Here is a 19,985-nt window from a genome sequence, read left to right on the forward strand (position 1 = left end):
GCCTATTCTAAATAAATGCATTGTATAGAAAAAAGAAAAGAAAGTGAAGGGGTGAAAAAACCTTTACCATGCAAATGGAAGCAAAAGGAAAGCAGCAGTAACAATACTTATATTGAACAAATAGACTTTAAAACATAGACTATAATAACAGACAAAGAAGATCATGACATAATGATAAAGGGAACAATCCATCAAGAAGATATAACAATTGTAAATATTTATGCATCCCACAAGAAAGCACCTAAATACATAAAGTAAATATTAGCACACATAAAAGAAGAAATTGATAGTCATACAATAATAGTAGGGGACTTTAACACCCCTCTTACATCAACGGATAGATCATCCAGGCAGAAAATCAACAAGGAAACAGTGGGTTTGAATGATACATTGGACCAGATGGATTTAACTGATATATTTAGAACATTCCATCCAATAAGTATAGAATACATGTTCTTTTCAAGTGCACATGGAACATTCTCTAGAATACATCACATATTAGACCACAAAATATATCTCAAATTCAAAATGATTGAAATCATATTGTGCATACTTTCTGACCAGAACACTATGAAACTAGGTTTCAAAATCTTTGCGATGCAGCAAAAGCTATTCTACAAGTGAAGATTATATTAATACAAGCCTACCTCAAGAAGCAAGAAAAATCTCAAACAACCTAAACCTACATTGAAAGCAGCTAGAAAAAGAAAAACAAACCAAGCCCAAAGCCAGTAGAAGGAAGGAATTAACAAACATCAGAGCAGAAATAAACAAAAGAGACTAAAAAAAAGGAATCAGTAAAAGTTTTAGTAAATCTTGAGACTCCTCAAAAAAGGAAGAGCAGAACTCAAATACATAAAATCAGAAACAAAGGAGGAGAAAAAACTGATACAACAGAAACACAATTACAGGAGAATATTAAGAAAAATTATATGCCAACAAATTGGACAACCTTGAAGAAATGGATAAACTCCTAGAAACATATAGCCTCCCACAACTGAATGAGGAAGAAATAAAAAATTTGAATAGACTGAATACTAAAAATGAAATTGAATCAGTAATTAAAAAACCCCAATAAGCAACCATATGGGACCAGATGGTTTCACAGGGGAATTCTATCAACTGTTTAAAGAAGAGTTAACATCTATTCTTCCCAAGCTATTCCGAAAAATAGGAAAGAAAGAAAAAGCTTCCAAATTCATTCTAAAAGGCTAGCATTACCCTGATACCAAAACCAGACAAAGACATTACAAAATAAAAGAACTACAGGTCAATATCTCTGTTGAACAAAGAGGCAAAAATCCTCAACAAATTCTAGCAAACCAAATTCAACAGTACATTAAAAAAAAATAATTCACTATGATCTAGAGAATGTTGGCTCTTATTATGCAAGAGTGATTCAATATTTTCAAATTAATGAATGTGATACATCACATCAATAAGAGGAAGGATAAAAACTATATGACCATCTCAATAGATGCGGAAAAAGCATTTGACAAGGTACCTCATCCATTCATGATAAAAACACTCAACAAAGTAGGTTTAGAGGGAACATACCTCAAGATAATAAAGGCCATATATGAAAACTCCACAGCTAACCTCACGCTCAGTGGTGAAAAACTGAGAGCTTTTCCTCTAAGATTAGGAACAAGATAAGTATATCCACTCTTACCGTTTTTTTCCTTTTTCCCCACTCTCACCACTTTTATTCAACATAGTACTGGAATTAGACAACAAAAAGAAATAAAGGCATCCAAATTTGCCAGGAAGTAGTAAAACTTTCGCTATTTGCAGATGACATGATACTATACACAGAAAACCCTAAAAGCTCCCCTAGAAAACTACCAAAATGGATAAATGAATCCAGTAAGGTTGCAGGATACAAAGTCAATATACAGAAATCTACTGCATTTCTACACATTAATAATGTAGTAACAGAAAGATAAATGAAGAAAACAATCCCATTTATGATTGCACCCATAATAAAATACTTGGGAATAAACTTAACCAAGGAGGTGAAAGATCTATATTCCAAAAACTATATAACACTGATGAAATAAATTGAAGGTGACATAAACAAATGAAAAGATACTCCACACTCATGGATTGGAAGAACAAATATTGTTAAAATGTCTATACTACCCAAAGCAATCTACGGATTTAATACAATCCCTATCAAAATACCACCAATATTTTTCACAGAACTAAAACAAATAATCCTAAAATTTGTATGTAACCACAAAAGACCCTAAACAGCCAAAGCAGTCTTGAGAAATCAGAACAAAGCTGGAGAAAACCAATCTCAGATTTTATTTTATTTTATTTTATTTTTTTACCAATCTCAGATTTTAAGATCTAGTACAAAGCTGTAGGAATCAAAACAATATGGTAGTGGCAAAATAATAGGCACACAGATCAATGAAACAGGATAGAAGCCAAAAATAAACCCACGCTTTTATGGCCAACTAATCTATGACAAAGGAGGCCAGGATATAAAATAGGAAAAAGACATCTCTTCAACATCTCATTTCATGTGTTACACTCATGGGAGTGTAAGCTGGTCCAGGCACTGTGGAAAACAATATGGAGTATTACCCTATAATCCAGTAATTCCAGTACTGGGTATTTCCCCAAGGAAAACTAATTCAAGAAGATATATGCACCTCTATGGTTATTGCAGTATTAGCTACACTAACCAAGATATGGAAGCAGTCTGACTGTCCACTGATAAATGAATGGATAACAAAGAGGTGGTGTATATACTGAGGGTTGTTGGGTTGGGGAAGAGGGGAAAAAGAGTGATGGGCATGGAGGAGGGCACTTGTTGGGATGAGCACTGGGTGTTATATAGAAACCAACTTGACAATAAACTATAAAGAAAAAAAAGATGTGGTATACATATACAATGGACTGTTACTCAGCCACGAAAAAGAATGAAATCTGCCATTTGCAACAGCAGGGATGGACCTAGAGAGGTATAATGCTAAGTGAAAAAGTCAGAGAAACACAGAGAAAGACAAATCCCATATGCTTTTACTCATATCTGGAATTTAAGAAACAGAGCAGATGAACAAAGAAAAGACAAAAAACAGACTTAAATACAGGGAACAAACTGGTGAGGAGATGGGGAGGTGGGTGAGGAGATGGATGCAATAGATAACGGGGATTAAGAGGTATACTTGTTAAAATTTTTAAAAAATAAAAATTTTTAAGTTTATTTCTTTATTTTAAGAGAGAGAGACAGCACGGGTAGGGGAGGGGCAGAGAGAGAGGAAGAGAGAGAATCCCCAGCAGGGTACACACTGGCAGCACAGAGCCAGACCTGGGGCTCCAACTCACGAAACCATGAGATCATGACCTGAGCTGAAACCAAGAGTCAGACGCTTAACTGACTCAGCCACCCAGGTGCCCCTAAAAATTTTTTTTAATGTTTTTAATTTATTTTTGAGCGAGAGGGAGAGCGAGCGAACATGGGCAGGGAAAGGGCAGAGATAAAGAGGGAGACACAGAATCCGAAGCAGGTTCTAGGTTCCAAGATGTCAGCACGGAGCCCAGCAAGGGGCTTGAACCCATGAACCACAAGATCATGACCTGAGCTGAAGTCGGATGCTTAACTGACTGAGCCACCCAGGCGCCCCAAGAGGTACACTTGTGATGAGGACTCAATAATGCACGGAATTGTTGAATCATTATATTATATACTTGAACCTAAGTGAAGACTGTTATGTCAATGATACTTGAACACTAACAAAAAAGAATCCCATCAGGAGGGCCTCCTGCAACCCTTCAAATTGCATGCCCCTCTTGCGCAGTCTTACTCCTGTACTACTGTGTGGTGGTGCTGGCTCCCAGCAGCCGCTGAGCACTTTGAGGGCAGTGGCTGTGCCTAATTCCTGTCCTCCAACTCAAAGGGGGTCAGTAAGTGCCCAACGCAGGCCTCATGACACAAGATGGAGCGAAGATCTCATCAGGCCCTTCCCTTCACAGCTGTGTGCTTAGAAGCCTCCATGTCATTGTCCTCATGTTCTCATATTTCTCCCCTCATTTCCCATAATGCATCTGTGCTTCCCCCACCCCCTTCACTGAAACTGCAGAGCCAACATCATTAATGAGTTAGACCAAATCCCACACATTATTTCCAGCCTTCATTGCCTGGTCTTCTTCCCAGCATTGAACTTTACAGACAAACTATCTCCTCCCTTGCTTCCCACTGTCTTTTGGGCTCTCCCCAATTCGACTCCTCCTTCACAGCCTTCTTGTTTCTGCCTTCTTGTCCTTTGCTTACCCCTTAAATGTCAGGGTTTTCAGCCCACTTCTGCCTTATTCCACACACTCTCCCTGGGTGAGGCCACTCCTATGGCTTCGGCGACCACCGCTAAGCCGGGATTCCTACGCCAGTCTTTAGCTCAGATTCCATGTTAAGTCCCGTGGGCACCTGAAGCGCAAACTTGACCAAAACTGCCCCAGAGTGTGCTCTTTTCCCTCCAGGCACCCCTCTTGGGGAGCAGAGTCTCCACCCACCCATTCTGCTCAAGCAGAAGTCTGAGGTCTTAGCTTCCTCCACCCCCTCCCCACTCACACACACGAGGTTGGCCAGGCCTGTTGATTCCACCCTCTGAACATCTCTGAATCTGCTACTTCCTCTCCAATCCTACTGCCTGTGACTTCCATTAGCTCCTCATCCTCTCCTTCCAGGGTGACCACAAGTGCCGCCTAAGCGGCCTCCCTCCCGTGCTCTCCAAGCTTCTATTCCACCTGGCACACCCAGCAGCCTGAGCACTCTCTACAATGCGAAACTGACTGGGTCAATCCTCTGCTAAGAGCAACACCTTTCCCAAACTTCCAGGTGTAAAAATCACACCTTTGTGTGCCTCCCCAGGAATGTCCCTCACCATCCCCTCCGGACCCCATACTGTCCTGCAGTCCTGGAGGTCCATACTGCCATGCCTCGGTTCCTGCTGCCTTAAGGACCTGGAGTGGCCTCCCTTTGTCAAAATGAAGCTCAGGGATCCCAACTTCTGTGAAGCTTTCTGTGTCTCCACTGTACTCTATATGGACTCCGGACACACACCGTCTCCCTTGGCTAGGCTGTGAAGTCACTGAGGCAGGAGCCACGTGGTTTTCATCTCAGAGTTTTCGGAACCTGGCCCAGTGCCTGATGCGCAGCACTTGCTTAATAAAGCATTCATCAGGGACTTCCATGGAGAGGTGTGGGGCGACATTCTCAGGGTGCACACCTCTGGCCCTGGTGAGTAATTAATGCCAGAACATTTGCACCATGAGGGGCAAGTCAGCTTCCCAGGGGACCGGGAGACCGGGACTCAGCATTGCTTCATGTATTTTCCATAGAATAAAGCTGAGGCACAGAAGCCACTGGGAGATGGCCTTCTGGAATTACACCCACGGGCAAGAGGCATCTTACCCTATAGACAGGATAGGAACCCTGGTAGAGAAGCTTACCTTGTGCCCCAGAAGTTCCTTTGGGCATGTGGGTTGGACCTGTTCAGAGCTTTCTTTTCCACAGCACTGAAACTAGAGAGTCAGAGAAGAGCTTTTAGGGCCCAGGGAGGAGGAGTACAAGCTCTAAGTCTGGGCATCGCGGCCGAACACTGGGGCGCTGAGGCAGTAAAGCAGCTACGGGACCAATCAAAGCAATGCAAACTGCCATTTCTAGAAAGATAGTGGAGTTGCATAACCGCGCTAGCAAAACAAGAAAAGAACTTCGGTCACGTTGTCCAAGTTTTACGATGGGAAGTGACTCAAGGCAATTCAAACAAAACAAGAAGCCAATGACGGGGTCTGTGTGAACTGCTATTTTTTAGACAGGAACTGGGCCGTTAGATTCTTTATTTCAGCCCAGGAGTAATTTTAACCTGCTGAGTAGCTAAAGTTTTATGAGCTTCAGGAAGGGCTCATTAACTGGGGACAGTGTGGGACAGAGAGGAGAACTGACTGCCATAAATAAACCCCAGGGGCTGAAAGGCCAGGGCATGAAGACAGGCCAGCAAATAGGTGTCCTGCCTTAGGGGGCTGGCCCTTCAAACACAAAGGAGACTGTGTGCTGCTTAATGTCCCTGGGGCGGCTGAGGCTGAACAGGATAAATGGTTGGCACCTTCCAGGACATTCCTGTGACAAACAAGAACCGGGCTAACTGGAAGCAATTGGCCCAGGAGGTCATAGGTACTTCTCCATATTGCAGTGGGTAATAAATCAGGAGGACTCTGACCTGGTTCATCTCATCCATAAGCCCTCGTCGGTTAGCTGTGTGGAGCCCTCAGCACTGCACTGACAGCACAGTCCCACAGAATGTTCTAGAATAAAGGGAGCATAGCTGTCTCCGTGCCCTTTCATTTTACCCGTGGGGGAGCTGAGGGATTATCAGGGAGACAAGGAACTTGCTCAAGGTCACAAAGCTGCTCAGTAGCAGAGCTGCTGCTGGGAAGACCTTTTCTGACTTGAAGGTCATGGTTGCTTCTATTACACCACCATGCCACCTTCTCAGACAGCTTGGTATTGACTTGGGCTGCTTTCTGGGTGCTCTTGTGTGAGCTCTTTTGTCGCTCTGGGGCACATGTCCTGACTTCCTCTTGGGAACTCCGTGTGCCAGGCGGGTCTCTTCCTCTTCTAAGTTCTATACATTATGCCAACAGCAGCTCCCATGAGGGCCAAAATACAGTGCTACAGCGTGACCTCACCAAAGTTATTCTGATCTTTAATCCAAGTGATGAGAGAGAGCCTGGCTAATGCATGGTCTTCAGAAGATATAATTTTAAAGAAGTAAAGTTACTTACTGTGGAGTGGAAGGTAATGAGCGTCCCATTTCCCTTTTCCCTGTCTTTCAGGTAATCATTATAAGCTTCTTCATACATGGTCTGGACATGCCGTATAGCCTGAAAAAATACCAGGAAAACTAAGGGGACCGTGACTGGGAAGTTTCAAACACTCCTCTTTCATCCAGGAAAGCCCCCTCTTCCTTACCTTTGGAAAACACAACCTGTCCCTGTGTCTACCTGTGTTTTAAGTCAATTCTGCATTTATGGAAGAGATTATAGAGTCTGGAGTTTCTTGGATACTTCTGGAGATGGGAGGATAGACTAACCAAGAATACCTTTCATAGACTAGAAGGATTTCTTTAAGTGGAGGTTCTCACACCTGAATGGCCATCAGCATCCACTGGGCGCCAGACTCGGGGGCCCACCCAGGAGATCTGACATACAGTGAGTGGGGACTTTCGCATTCTTGGTACCCTACGGGTTAAAAGTACTCGAGTCTATTCATGACATGGTTTGAAAGATGCTCATGACCAAGGAAAGCTATTTCTGCATATAAATATCATAGAAAACTTAGAGAATGCTTCTTCTGACATAAAGGCATGTGATCTGACATCCACAAAGATCTCATTAGATCCGATTCCTCCAATCTACAAATATAAGCAGCTACTTTAGAAACATTCCAAAGGAGGTGAAATTTACTTATTCTACATGTTTACCATTTTTTACATCTAAAATAAGTTCATAAACACAATATTGATAGCATATGAATTTACATGAAATACAGTAAACTTAAGATTCCATTCTTCCTCCTTTTCACTCCCCTCTTTCCCACGGTGTGTTTTAACCTTCTAAAAAGGCCATTTCCTCTGCGGATTCTACTGATAACCTACTTTGGACACCTACAGTTTGAGCACAAGTCTAAAGAGACTGGCTTCACCAGCACACAGCAGGTCAGACTTCAGTCTTTGAGGATAATGTGGCCTCTTTCCAGGCCAAGCCCTACGGACAAATAGTAGTCTAACACGGGAAGAAAATGCATGTTCCTCTCCATCCCTCTTTCTCATGAATGCAATTTACCCCCATTCCCCCATTATGAATAGGGTAATCTTAAACTAAGTATCCTTCAAAAAATCACAGACCCCTTCATAAATCTAATGAAAGCTATGAACTGTCTCCCCAGAAAAATGTGTGCATGTTACATGTATGCACACGCACACAGACATACGCACAGGTCTGCGCGGTATTTCCAGGTTAAGACCTTTTGCATCAACGATAAATGCAGGGGTTATTTAGTTTCGTAATACCATTGTGGGTGTAATAGTCTCATATCCTTTGCCATAAAGAAACACTTTAACCATCGTAAAAAGAAATTGTAAGTAATTTCTACTTACTACCCCCTTGCCTATAAAAGCAAACACTCCAGTGGTTACTTCGGCAGCAAAGATCACCAGGAGGCAGGTAAAGAACTGTAGAGGAGAGAAAACACTCACTTCATTAACTTCAATACCTTGTCAATTTATTTGGCGTCTTTAATTCTAGTTCCATTTGGAAAACATGAGGCAAGTTCGAATTGATCTAGTAGGAAGCATTACTCCCATACTCCCCTGTAGCCTGTTTATGCATTCATTTGCTCATTAATTCATTCGGCGATTATTCACTGAGCATCTACTCTGCACCAGGCACTGTCCTTGGTACTGGGTATTCAACGGTGAGTAAGGTAAGATCCCAACGTCTCTGCGATCATGGGCCTCGTATCAGAAAATGATAAATCAGAAATAAATGATAAATTATATAATGTAAATGATAAATCAGAAATATGATAAATGAGTAAAGCACTACAAGAAGGGAGTTAGATCATTTCAGACAGTGATAAAGGAATGTCACCACTTAGAACAGTGCCTGGCACCTATGCGCTCAATGAATTCTTGAACAAATGAGATCCTATAAAGATATAAAACAAGGCCAAGAGATAGGGAGCGACTGGTGGGGCCTGGGGCCTGTGGGCTTTGAGGTTTCTCTGGGGGGGGGTGGTGAGGGGTGTCCTCCCACACAGATCTCTGTTCCAGTCTCTAGGGTTGGCTCTATGTTCAGAGATCAGGGAAAGGCAGGCAGAAAGCAGGACTGAGGAAAGCAGTTAAGAGATCTTATGCAGCAAGAGATCAGAAGCGGCAGGAACGGTTAAAAAAATCAAAGATTGCAATGGGTAAGGAGAGACTGCCCCCTGAAATGGCTGTTTCGGACCCCTTATGATGGAGAAATATGAAATCTTTCTCTCTTCTGACCCCTCTTCCTTCTCCCTGTTTCTCTTAGATCACTCTGGCATTGGGTGTATATAGCAGTAACTGAAATTCGTTCTTTAAAAAAAAAAAAAGAAAAGAAAAAAAAAAGACGCAGGCTGCTTGTTAAACCACAAGAGGGAGGTTTGGCTAAGTTACTGATCTCAAACAGCAATTCCTGTCTTATAGGCAGCAGCACCTCCCTGGCTAGAGGACTCTTAGCTGCCTCCCTGTGAAGTAATCTTGAAAGAACAATCATAATTATCCCCTTACGATTATTGGGCACCTTTCCTTCCAAAACATCTTCACACTAATGACCTCATTTTTTTTTCATACTTCCCATATGAGGCCGGGACAAAGATAATATTATTCTTAAGCAAGAGATGGAGAAACGGAGACTCAGGGAGAGGAAGTGGGTGCCAAGGTCGCAGTGGGCCGGAGGAGCCGGCGCTGGAGGCCCATCTCCGGTGCCCCTCGCACCTGTTTCCCCCCCGCGGTGCCCCACTTACAGATCCGAGCACACACTGTGACTCCCGCATGGCTCCACAGCACCCGAAGAAGCCCACGGCCATCATCAGGGCCCCTGCTCCAACCAGCACGTACAGCCCTGCGGGGAAGAGGTCGGAGGGGGTACTGAGCACCCAGCAGCTCGCGCCCCTGCTGCGCCAGGTCCCCGCCGGGCAGAGCCTAGGCTGCTGACAATATAACAGGGAGCACTCGCTGAGTGCTTGGGCAGAGTAGCATCAGCTGCCGACAGTGTAATGAGGAGCACTCGGTGAGCGCTGGCTGAGTGCGCACTTGACGGAACCTGCACCAAGGTCCTGAGAGGGAGGGGCTACGGTTATCCCCTGTGAACGAAGTGATATTTACAGAGGTAAAGTGACCTACTCACTATCACTTGGGGGACAAAGAGTAGAAACTTGGTCCGAGTTCCACGACTCATGCTCTTAATCACCTCCACATGCCTCCTACCTGCCAGGCACTTTACCGTTCGGATTTCTACCTCCCCTGGGTGTTCCTCTCATTTGCGGGAAAGTGATGCAGTGAGTCCAGGGCAGTCTGGAGTCAGTGCGGAGCTGGGACACAAACCCATGCCTGTCTAGGAGCCCCTTGGGCCTGCATGGCGCTCTGGAATTAATGGCTGTCTCATCACAGGAGAGGCTGAGGCTGACGGTCTGCCCATGCACAGATGAGGAAGCAGGGACAGGGTGGGACAGAGAGGGGGCTCTTCAGTCACTGAGAGGAAGACACAGAATAAGGCAGTCAAGTTTTGTGAGAATCACCGACTGTAGAGGGCATCACCATGTACACTGGACACACGGGAGGCCACAACGTTCCAAGAAGTAGCCGAGAGAGGAGGGGACACCAGCTAACACACACCAAATGCTATTACTAACACCATAGTAGCTACAGTTGTTAAGGGCTTGTTTTTTCCAGGCACTGTTCTCAGCACCTGGCACAGACTTACTAATTTCATCTTCCTGAGGCAGGTACCATTGTCATATCCATTTTCTGGAGAAACTAGTCCCCGAAAGGTTAAGCGATTTGCTCAAGGAGGGAGCTGGGATAAAAATACCCATCTGCCTCTAAAGCTAGCTCGTCACCGCTAGCCTACGCTGCCCTGCCTCGCCGGTAATAACAGCAGCCTCGTTCCTGGCACTGATTCCACTTGCTCCTGAAGTCAAGCCACGGGAGCCGTTGTTCTCACAAGAGACAGAAAAGGACAGAAATGTTCTTGTTCGGAGAGAAATAAAGCCAAGCCCTTTCTTATTTCCTTTTCTGATCCGGAGATAAGTCAGAACACAATGTAGGGGCCTGGCACTTGACTTGCTTAGAGCGACGCTAATTGCCCTGATTTTATTTTTTTGCATTTTATTCATCTGAGTCACCTGGAAGCCACTCCCAGTGGCCGAAAGGGTGGGAGCCAGCCGGCGCCCCACCTCTGCGGGGAAAGCCTGAGCCGGATGCCTCCGGGGGCCCCTCTCCGTGCTTTCGGTGGTTTGTGGGCAAATCTGTCTGGTCCCTGACACAGACAGGGCGACACCCAGGAAATTCCACTTCCTGTAGCACCCCGGCTCTTCTTGGGGCTCTTGGGCCAGGGAAGTCCTGCCGATCCATGGTCCTGGGGCAGGTGTTTACTTATGTCCTGCTACCCCAGCTCTGCCACTTCCTCCCGTTTCCTTTCCACTAAAACAATGATTCTGTGCAGAATGGACGTGGGAATGAGAAATGATACCACGTTAAAGACAATACTGTTGTTGGTCCACTGCCCACAAACCTTACTATTTTAAAATTTTTATTTTTCAAAGCTCTTTCACTTCCATCATCTTACTGGCTTCTCAAGCCCATAAGGTAAGGCAAGTGTTCTATTTCTGTTTTGCCGACAGGGGTCAGAGAGGCATGATGGCTCCGGGCCGGACACAACCTCCTGAAACAGACCACGGTGATGCGGCCACACTGTGCTCCGTTCCCTCCCAGATGGTCTCGTGGGTGGACTGCCTTATATATTGATTTCCCATTTAAAATGTTCACTGTTGGGGCACCTGGTGGCTCTGTCGGCTGAGCATACTACTTGGGCTCAGGTCACAATCTCGAAGTTCGTGGGTTCGAGCCCCACATCGGGCTCGCTGCTGTCAGCGCAGAGCCTGCTCTGGATCCTCTGTCCCCCTGCCCCTCTTGTACTCTCTCTCTCTCTCTCCAAAAATAAACAAACATTAAAAAAATTTTTTTAATGGTCATGGTTTCCCCACTGCTACAAGATATAGTCTACAGATTCTGCTTAGAGTAACAGCCTAGGGACCGGGCCTACCTGGATCCTTACCTAGCCCATGCTCCGGCCACAGGAGAACTCACCGTGATCTGGCCCGGCCGGCTCTTTTCTACTTTGTGCTTCTGCAGGGTCTCCTATTTGTCTTTCTTCTGTAGATTTTAAGTCCACAAGCAACCTTTAATCACCCTATCTAGACTACACCAGACACAAGGCAGAATTCCTGATCAGTGTTTGTTGGATGAGTGGATAAAGAAAGAACAAATCAAATCTGAAGTTCTGGGCTGGCTGGCTGCCACTGCCCATCCTGGCTTAGAGATACATGTGAGGAATACATCTCAACCAACATCCACGAAGCCGCCACAGGGCGGGCTCTCTCAAGGTCAGGCAGATGAGTGCACATCTGTATACCCTGAGAAAGGGTTCCCAAGAGGCTGGAATGTAGGAAAGAGGGGTGCCCCTGAGGAAGCTGGGGCACAGTGGACAGAGGCACAGGGGCCTGAGGAGGCCACAGCTGTTCTCCACTGCCAACAGGCTCCCTCGGTTTCTCGGGCAACAATCCTCTCCCTTCTGAAATGATGTGAGCTCCCCAAGAAAATCTGATTTGTATGGGAGTCCATCCTTAGGCTATCAGAGTCTAGAGCTCAGTAAAAACACCTTGAAACTGACCCAGCAGCTCCAAGTGCAAAGGCCTCTCCCCAGCAAACCTCAGTTTGGGTATGCATGGCCCACGTGACTCGGCCCAGTGCCTAATGAGCAGTGCTTGTTGGAGCTTAGGGGAAAATCAGAATTCTGTAGGCCTCCAGAAAGCAGTTCCCAGGCTGGTTGTAAAACTGCAAATCATGAGGCCATCCATGGCTTCCAGAGACCCCTTTATCCTTTTTCTGATCAATCCCTCAAAAAATAGCTGTTGAGGGGCACCTGGGTGGCTCAGTTGGTTAAGTGTCCGTCTTAGGGCTCAGGTCACGATCTCATGGTTCATAAGTTCGAGCCCTGTGTCGGGCTCTCTGTTGACAGCTCAGAGCCTGGAGCCTGCTTCAGATTCTGTGTCTCCCTCTCTCTCTGCCCCTCCCCGGCTCATGCTCTGTCTCTCTCTCAAAACATAAACAAACATTAAAAAAAATAGCTGTTGAATGAATACACTAATTGGCAGTCACATTTGAATTCCAAGATGGTTTCTGTAGAGCCCTTTCCCTCTCATGGCGCCTGGCGTGACAAGTCCATTACCTATTTCTTAAATCCCCCGTGCTTTCCAAGTCCTATTTCCCTTGATTTGAAAAAAGAGAGAGAAGACACCTTGAAACAGCATTTTTTTCATTAATAGCCGGGACGTGTGATACAAGTGCTCTTCCAGTGACACGCTGCCACCAAATCCCAGACAACCCCGTCACTCGTTTCTTACATTTCAGATCTTCTTTTTAAACCAGAAGCGCCCTTTAGTTAACATGGAGAGGAGACAGTAACCTCCAAAAAGCTTTGTCTGCATCAAGTCATTTTAAAACGGCTCTCCCTTTCAGGGACTGTAGAGTGGTGCGGTCATCCATTTCAGAGGCTTTTTGGCAGCAGATGGTTTTACACACCCGGCTAATGACCATTTATCAACTAGACTATTGGATGGGACTCAGCTTATGGAAGGGAAAGCCTTGGGTTCTAGCTAAATAACAACAGCTCTCGGTTATCGCATACAGTTCTAAGTAGCTTAACACGTATTAGTCATGGGGTCACTCAGCACTAGAGGAACAAGTGCCACTTCCTGGTGCCTCAGCCTGCTCTGTGTGGCGTCTGCACTGTGAACTTGACAGGCACCATCTCAGGAATCAGCCGCTGACGAGCCTCAGTGCCATCAACTCTTGTCTCATTCTGACTACAGGGCACCTACACCATTCCTTTCTCTCTCCTTCCTTCTCGTATTGGCCCATGTAATTATGGCTCCCGCAGCTCCTTCCTTCATTGAGGAACACGATACCCTGCCCACACAAAGCAACAAGCCCACACGACAGGTACTGTGCGTAAGCACGCTCATGTGCTAAATCGCCTGGCACCATGAGGGATGTGGTGCTGGCCCTCCTCTGTCACAGCTGGGGAATCAGATACAGAACATTTAAGTCATTTCCCTGGGCCTGCACAGCTTGAGAGGGACAAAACTGGAACTGAACTACGGGGTCTCCTCCAAAGTGCACCCCCCCCCCAACTCCTATGGGGGCAATTCCAGAAGGAACAAAGAAGAACGGGGACTCGCAGCAGGAAGTCTGCTGTTTAATTCATAAATGTCAGAAGAGTTCATTCTCCTTCCTTGAGAAAAGGGCCTGAGAAGTCTCTAGTGCCTGATGTCTGGGTTTTCCTGGAAAATACAGGGCCGGGAGCCAGAAATCCAGGCCTGTCAATGAGCTTTAGGTACCTCCTCTCCGTCCTCAGTTTTGTCATCTGCAGTATGGGAATAATGATCTAGCTTGTTGTGAACAGGCTTCGGAGAAATTGTCTCAACGATGTAAGCCACAGTGCATCTCTTCTGCAGCTACTACAGTGTCACAGACCACTGAAAACCAAGAAGTAAAAAAAAAAAAAATATCAGCAGGGTGAGTCAGAGTTTTGAAAAGAGGCAGGCCGGCTCCTCAGCGTTCAGCACTGGAACCTTCTCCTTCCACATTGTGTCCAGCCTGCAGTCAGAGCCAGGCTCCCGGACTCTGACTTCCACAGGGAGACCCAGCTGTCGTCAGCCAGCCTGTGAGCCTGGAGGGCTAAGGGGCTGCTGTCTGCGTGGGCAGCCCCTTCGTGGAGAAAACCCTCTGCTCACGGACATGACTCCAGGCGCTGTGGCTCATGCCATCCGTCCAGGCTTCCAAGGGCTTCGGGGAAGCCCCCCACCCAGGCTCAGCACTCCTGGAAAGAAGCCCCCCGCAGTGTCCGCCCCTCTGAGAGGCAGCCCTAGACACACTGCGACAGGCAGTCAGAGGGGCAGGTTGGCGGAGTTTGGAAGGCACGGGGTGGGAGAGCTTCCCCCTGGGCGGGGGGGGGGGTCGGTGGAGAGAGAGCAGGAAGCCCCAGGCCACCCAAGCCTTTCTTGCGGCAGTTCCTCTCTTGCCAGGCTCCCCTCTGTCCATGTTAGCGGTCAGGGGACACACAGACTTCCCACGTCAGCCTCCAGACCTCGGGCCTGGACTCAGAGGATCCAGAGAAGGGGCAGCAGGTGGCTGTGTGACCGCCCTGACGCTTTGCCCGCGGCGCCAGCTCCCTCCAGGGCTCGCAGCTGGGTCCTCTGCACCCTGTCCCCACCTCCCAGCAGGATGGATCTTTGTCACAGGAAGGGAACCTCTCTCCATCACAAGGAGGAAGAACCAGAGATGCCAGACAGGAAAGCACCCCCCACCAAGACGGAGGAGGTTCTCCTAAAAAAGTGTGGCAGTCATCGGCCCAGAAGCAGGGAGCTAGCCCGCATGTCCTTCCCTGGTCCCTCTCGGAGGGGACGGCCTCTGGGCCATGAGGCCCTGTTTCTTTAAGAACCACTTGAATGGGCCAAGCCCGTTCACCAAGGCTCTTTAAAAAAGGGGCAATAAGAGTTTGGTGGGCTGATGGCTCTAGAACTTACTCTGAAAAGAGAGCACACAGATTAGTGACTGGTACCCTGTGACATGAAGCGGGATTTCCCAAAAGCTGGGCCTGCTGCTTTTTTAAAGTCCTATCACCTCACACTGTTTGCTACACAAGTCCATTAATGGGGTCTGGGTGTATTTTTCTCCTCGTTTTATTCCAACCGAGCAGGTATCTTTCTGATCTGGAAAGTTATTTATGGAGGAAAGAAGTATCGCCTTCTATAAATGTGGATTATATTGCTCCACTTATGAGAAATATCTGAAGTGAAGAAAAGGCATCTGACTTCTCAAGGCTTTTTACTGATGCCACTGACCAGAGAGGCAGCTTGGGGAAACACACAGGCAGACTTGGGTGCGGGCTGGGCCCTGTCACCAAGAGCTGGGACACCACTGGGGACTGCCAACCCTGTTGCTTTACCCACTGGCTTCTAGTTTCTTGATAGCACATTCCTCTGCACTTCAAGCACTGACCACGAGCATTTCAGCCACGCAAGGGCAGACACAGGGAAGGAGTTCTTCTGAGGAAGGACTAAGGGTGGGCAGACCCCCATCCATGTCCCAGGCCACCAAGAGCACACAAGACAGACCTCAGGCCCCGCTTATAGGCTGTTGTTTTCCCTAGCCTGAATTCACTTCCTCCTCATCCCTGTGAGAGACCCAAACCTTCTCCGCTCGGTCCCTGGGGTCTGAGAGGGCTGCCTCGCCTCAGCCTCTAAGGCAGACATGAAGCCCAGGCCTCAACCAAAAAGCCTGTCCCAGGAACTGGTATGGGAGCAAGCATGGGCCCCAAGATTCCCAATGAGAGCAAGGCTCGGGACTCTGGTTGGAGCTGCTGGAAGGAAAGAAATATGTACCCCCATTGCCAGTGTCACTCAGAAGATGGCACCTGCGGCTGTGAGCAGCCATGTTGTCATGTCAACTGGAAACCCGCCCAGGAATGGAGCCAAAGGGGAGCAGGGCTAAGAGACGGGTACGGGCTGGACTCTGACCGCCTCACCTGCACCCCCGAGAGGAGTACTAATCCTGGGCTTTTCAGTTTTGTGAGTGGAGAAATTTCTGTTTTGCTCAAGACAGTTGGAGTCAAGTCTGTGATTGGATTTTAAAGGAGTCCTGACAGAGATGTCCGTAAAGACAGGACGTTTTCTTACATCTTGAGCAGTTCATATTGCTTTTGTTTTGAAAACAGGATCGTGGGGGCACCTGGGTGGCTCAGTCGGTGAAGTGTCCAACTTCGGCTCAGGTCATGACCTCAGTTTGTGAGTTCGAGCCCTGCGTCGGGCTCTGTGCTGACAGCTCGGAGCCTGGAGCCTGCTTCGGATTCAGTGTCTCCCTCTCTCTGCCCCTCCCCCACTTGTCTCTGTCTCTCAAAAATAAAGGAAAAAAAAAAAAGAAAGAAAACAGGATCAGAAATGTCTGTATGGCGCTACTTCACCCTCTTACTCAGCATAGAAATCTCCCGAATTCGGGGCGCCTGGGCGGCTTAGTCGGTTAAGTGTCCGACTTTCGCTTAGGTCATAATCTTGCGGTTCGTGGGTTCGGGCCCCGCGTCGGGCTCTGTGCTGACTGCCAGCTCAGAGCCTGGAGCCTATTTCGGAGTCTGTGTGTCCCTCTCTCTCTGACCCTCCCCTGCTCGCTCGCTCTCTCTCCTAGAAATAAATAAAAAATATAAAAAAAAAAAAAGGACTTANAGTCCTGACAGAGATGTCCGTAAAGACAGGACGTTTTCTTACATCTTGAGCAGTTCATATTGCTTTTGTTTTGAAAACAGGATCGTGGGGGCACCTGGGTGGCTCAGTCGGTGAAGTGTCCAACTTCGGCTCAGGTCATGACCTCAGTTTGTGAGTTCGAGCCCTGCGTCGGGCTCTGTGCTGACAGCTCGGAGCCTGGAGCCTGCTTCGGATTCAGTGTCTCCCTCTCTCTGCCCCTCCCCCACTTGTCTCTGTCTCTCAAAAATAAAGGAAAAAAAAAAAAGAAAGAAAACAGGATCAGAAATGTCTGTATGGCGCTACTTCACCCTCTTACTCAGCATAGAAATCTCCCGAATTCGGGGCGCCTGGGCGGCTTAGTCGGTTAAGTGTCCGACTTTCGCTTAGGTCATAATCTTGCGGTTCGTGGGTTCGGGCCCCGCGTCGGGCTCTGTGCTGACTGCCAGCTCAGAGCCTGGAGCCTATTTCGGAGTCTGTGTGTCCCTCTCTCTCTGACCCTCCCCTGCTCGCTCGCTCTCTCTCCTAGAAATAAATAAAAAATATAAAAAAAAAAAAAGGACTTACTTAAAAAAAAAAAAAGAAATCTCCCAAATTGATAACCACTCCTTCCACTCCTTTAGGATTTTTGCCACGTGAGTGGTTACATACTGATGCAGAGGAAAGTTCGCTTTTATCCGTGGAAGTCTGCTCAACCTCTTTGGTTTACAAAAGCGTTAAAAAGGTTCTCCTACGTTGGCCCCAAATGTACACCTGTGAAACTGTTGTCAGCACTTTGTTTCCGGGACAGTGCAGCCAGGATGCTCCCCAGACTGGCTTCTACCTCAGGTCCACATTCCCCCCACCCCGCCCCCTTCTCTCTGAGCAGGATCCCTTCCTTCTGTAACTCGAGTTCCCACTGAAAATCATGAATAATTACTACTAAGCTTGACTCCTCTATCACTAATATCTTCTGTCGTTTTGATCCTTTCTGTCCCTGACTTTAATAATAATGTTTAATCATGTTTCTTATCTTCCTGTCTCTTTCTTCACAGTTCCTACTGCTAACAACCGCCAAGGGTTATGTCCTATGTCTATGTCAGTAATCCAGCATGTTCTTTTCTGTCTCCCCTCTCATTCCACCACTGCAAGAAAAATCTCTTTAAAATGATGCGCCGGGGCACCTGGGTGGCTCAGCTGGTTCAGCGTCCAGCTCTTGATCTCGGCTCAGGTCATGATCTCACAGTTCATGGCTTTGAGCCCTGCGTTGGGCTTTGCACCGATAGCACGGATCCTGCTTAGGATTCTCTCCCTCTGTTTCTGCCCCTCCCCTGCCTGTGCTCTCTCTCTCTCTCTTTCAAGATAAATAAACTTAGGGGCGCCTGGGTGGCTCAGTCGGTTAAGTGTCCAACTTTGGCTCAGGTCATGATCTCACAGTTCATGGGTTCGAATCCCGCGTCAGGCGCTATGCTGACAGCTAGCTCAGAGCCTGGAGCCTGCTTCAGATTCTGTGTTTCCCTCTCTCTCTGACCCTCCCCTGCTCATGCTGTATCTCTCTCTCTCTCAGAAATAAAAAAATTAAAAAAAAATGAATAAACACTAAAATTTTTTTAAAAAGGATAAGTAAACTTAAAAAAAATGCAGCGCCGGTCATCTCTCTCCCAAACCCTGAATTATTGCTCTAGTGCTTACCAAATTAATAAGTGTTGACACTCAGGGTCCTCTGTGATTGTCCTCCTCCCTCCCTGGCACTTCTCTTTTTTGTTTGTTTGTTTAACGTTTATTTATTTATTTGAGGGAGAGAAAGAGAGTGAGCGAGTGCATGAGCAGGGGAGGGGCAGAGAGAGAATCCCAAGAAGGCTCCACACGGTCAGTGCAGAGTCCATCGTGGGGCTCGATCTCATGGACCATGAGATCATGACCTGAGCTGAAATCAGGAGTCGGACGCTTAACCGACTGAGCCACCCGGGCGCCCCCCCGCCAGCACTTCGAATCCTACCACCCACCTTGCCCCAATTTGTTACAGACTCTGACGAGAGCTCTCTGTCCAGCCTGGGCTCTCTGATCACTGTCCCGTGGACGCACCTTGTGCACGCCTTGCACTACAGCCTTCGCTGTCCTCAGTTTGCTTCCATTTACAATTACAGTCTGGTCTCTCAAACCTAAATCAGATCCTTGCCTCACCATTTTAGAATGACCCCTGATGCAGCCACAGCAAATACCACTTGGCTGGCATTTACGCCCTAATTTCTATTAGAATTTAAGCTGTTAACTCTGTGAGTCTTTTCAAATAGATTACAAAGATACATGGGAGCAAGTACAACGTTCTCATCCTTTTTTGTGTGACTTCAGAGCCCAGGACTAAAGACGCGGATTGATATATCCAGGAACGGGTTATGTATATATATATATATATATTTTTTTTTTCCCAAAAGGAGAAACCTCTAAAAACATGGAAGGAAGAGAGTGCATAACTTGAATGCATAACTGTGTTTGTATCAGCCCAAATATTTGATGAAATCCCCAAGTTAAAACAGCCATGAAGGGATCACTAGACCAGATGCTTATCATCACTGAAAGGGAGACGGCTTTTGCTACATGTGTTTCCTATAACCCAGCCTGTCACGGTCTCTTAAAATGGCTTTTCTTCATGGTTGTTAAAGATTTCCAGTTCAAGCTCTGAAACTGCATTACAGAGACTTGCATCTGTCAACCTCAACCTTGGCGATGAGGTGGGAGGTTGCCGGGTCTCAGGCAGTTACTTATGGTGAAACACCTCGAAGGAGAATGTCTGCAGGTGAACTAGTAGAAGTTTCCCCATGATTTGGTTCTAGCAAAGGGCGGGCTCCTCCCCATCCACCTGAGGGCACAAATGCAGCTTCCAATGGGAAGTCTT

The 19,985-nt window shown here is 46.9% G+C and overlaps 1 protein-coding gene across 1 annotated transcript in view; it reads right to left on the minus strand.

Annotated features, from left to right (window-relative positions):
* The window catches only part of TSPAN2 (tetraspanin 2), a 66,961-nt gene that overhangs the window by 28,336 nt on the left and 18,640 nt on the right, over window positions 1–19,985 (minus strand). Inside the window, exons 3-6 of the mRNA XM_077767112.1 lie at window positions 9,560–9,657; window positions 8,166–8,240; window positions 6,793–6,891; window positions 5,461–5,532 (exon numbers count right to left, since the gene is read on the minus strand). Coding sequence (XP_077623238.1) covers window positions 5,461–5,532; window positions 6,793–6,891; window positions 8,166–8,240; window positions 9,560–9,657 — 344 coding nt within the window. The remainder of the gene's footprint in view (window positions 1–5,460; window positions 5,533–6,792; window positions 6,892–8,165; window positions 8,241–9,559; window positions 9,658–19,985) is intronic.

Source organism: Crocuta crocuta, unplaced genomic scaffold (genome assembly GCF_008692635.1).
Source record: "Crocuta crocuta isolate KB4526 unplaced genomic scaffold, BGI_CrCroc_1.0 scaffold180, whole genome shotgun sequence".
NCBI lineage: Eukaryota > Metazoa > Chordata > Mammalia > Carnivora > Hyaenidae > Crocuta > Crocuta crocuta.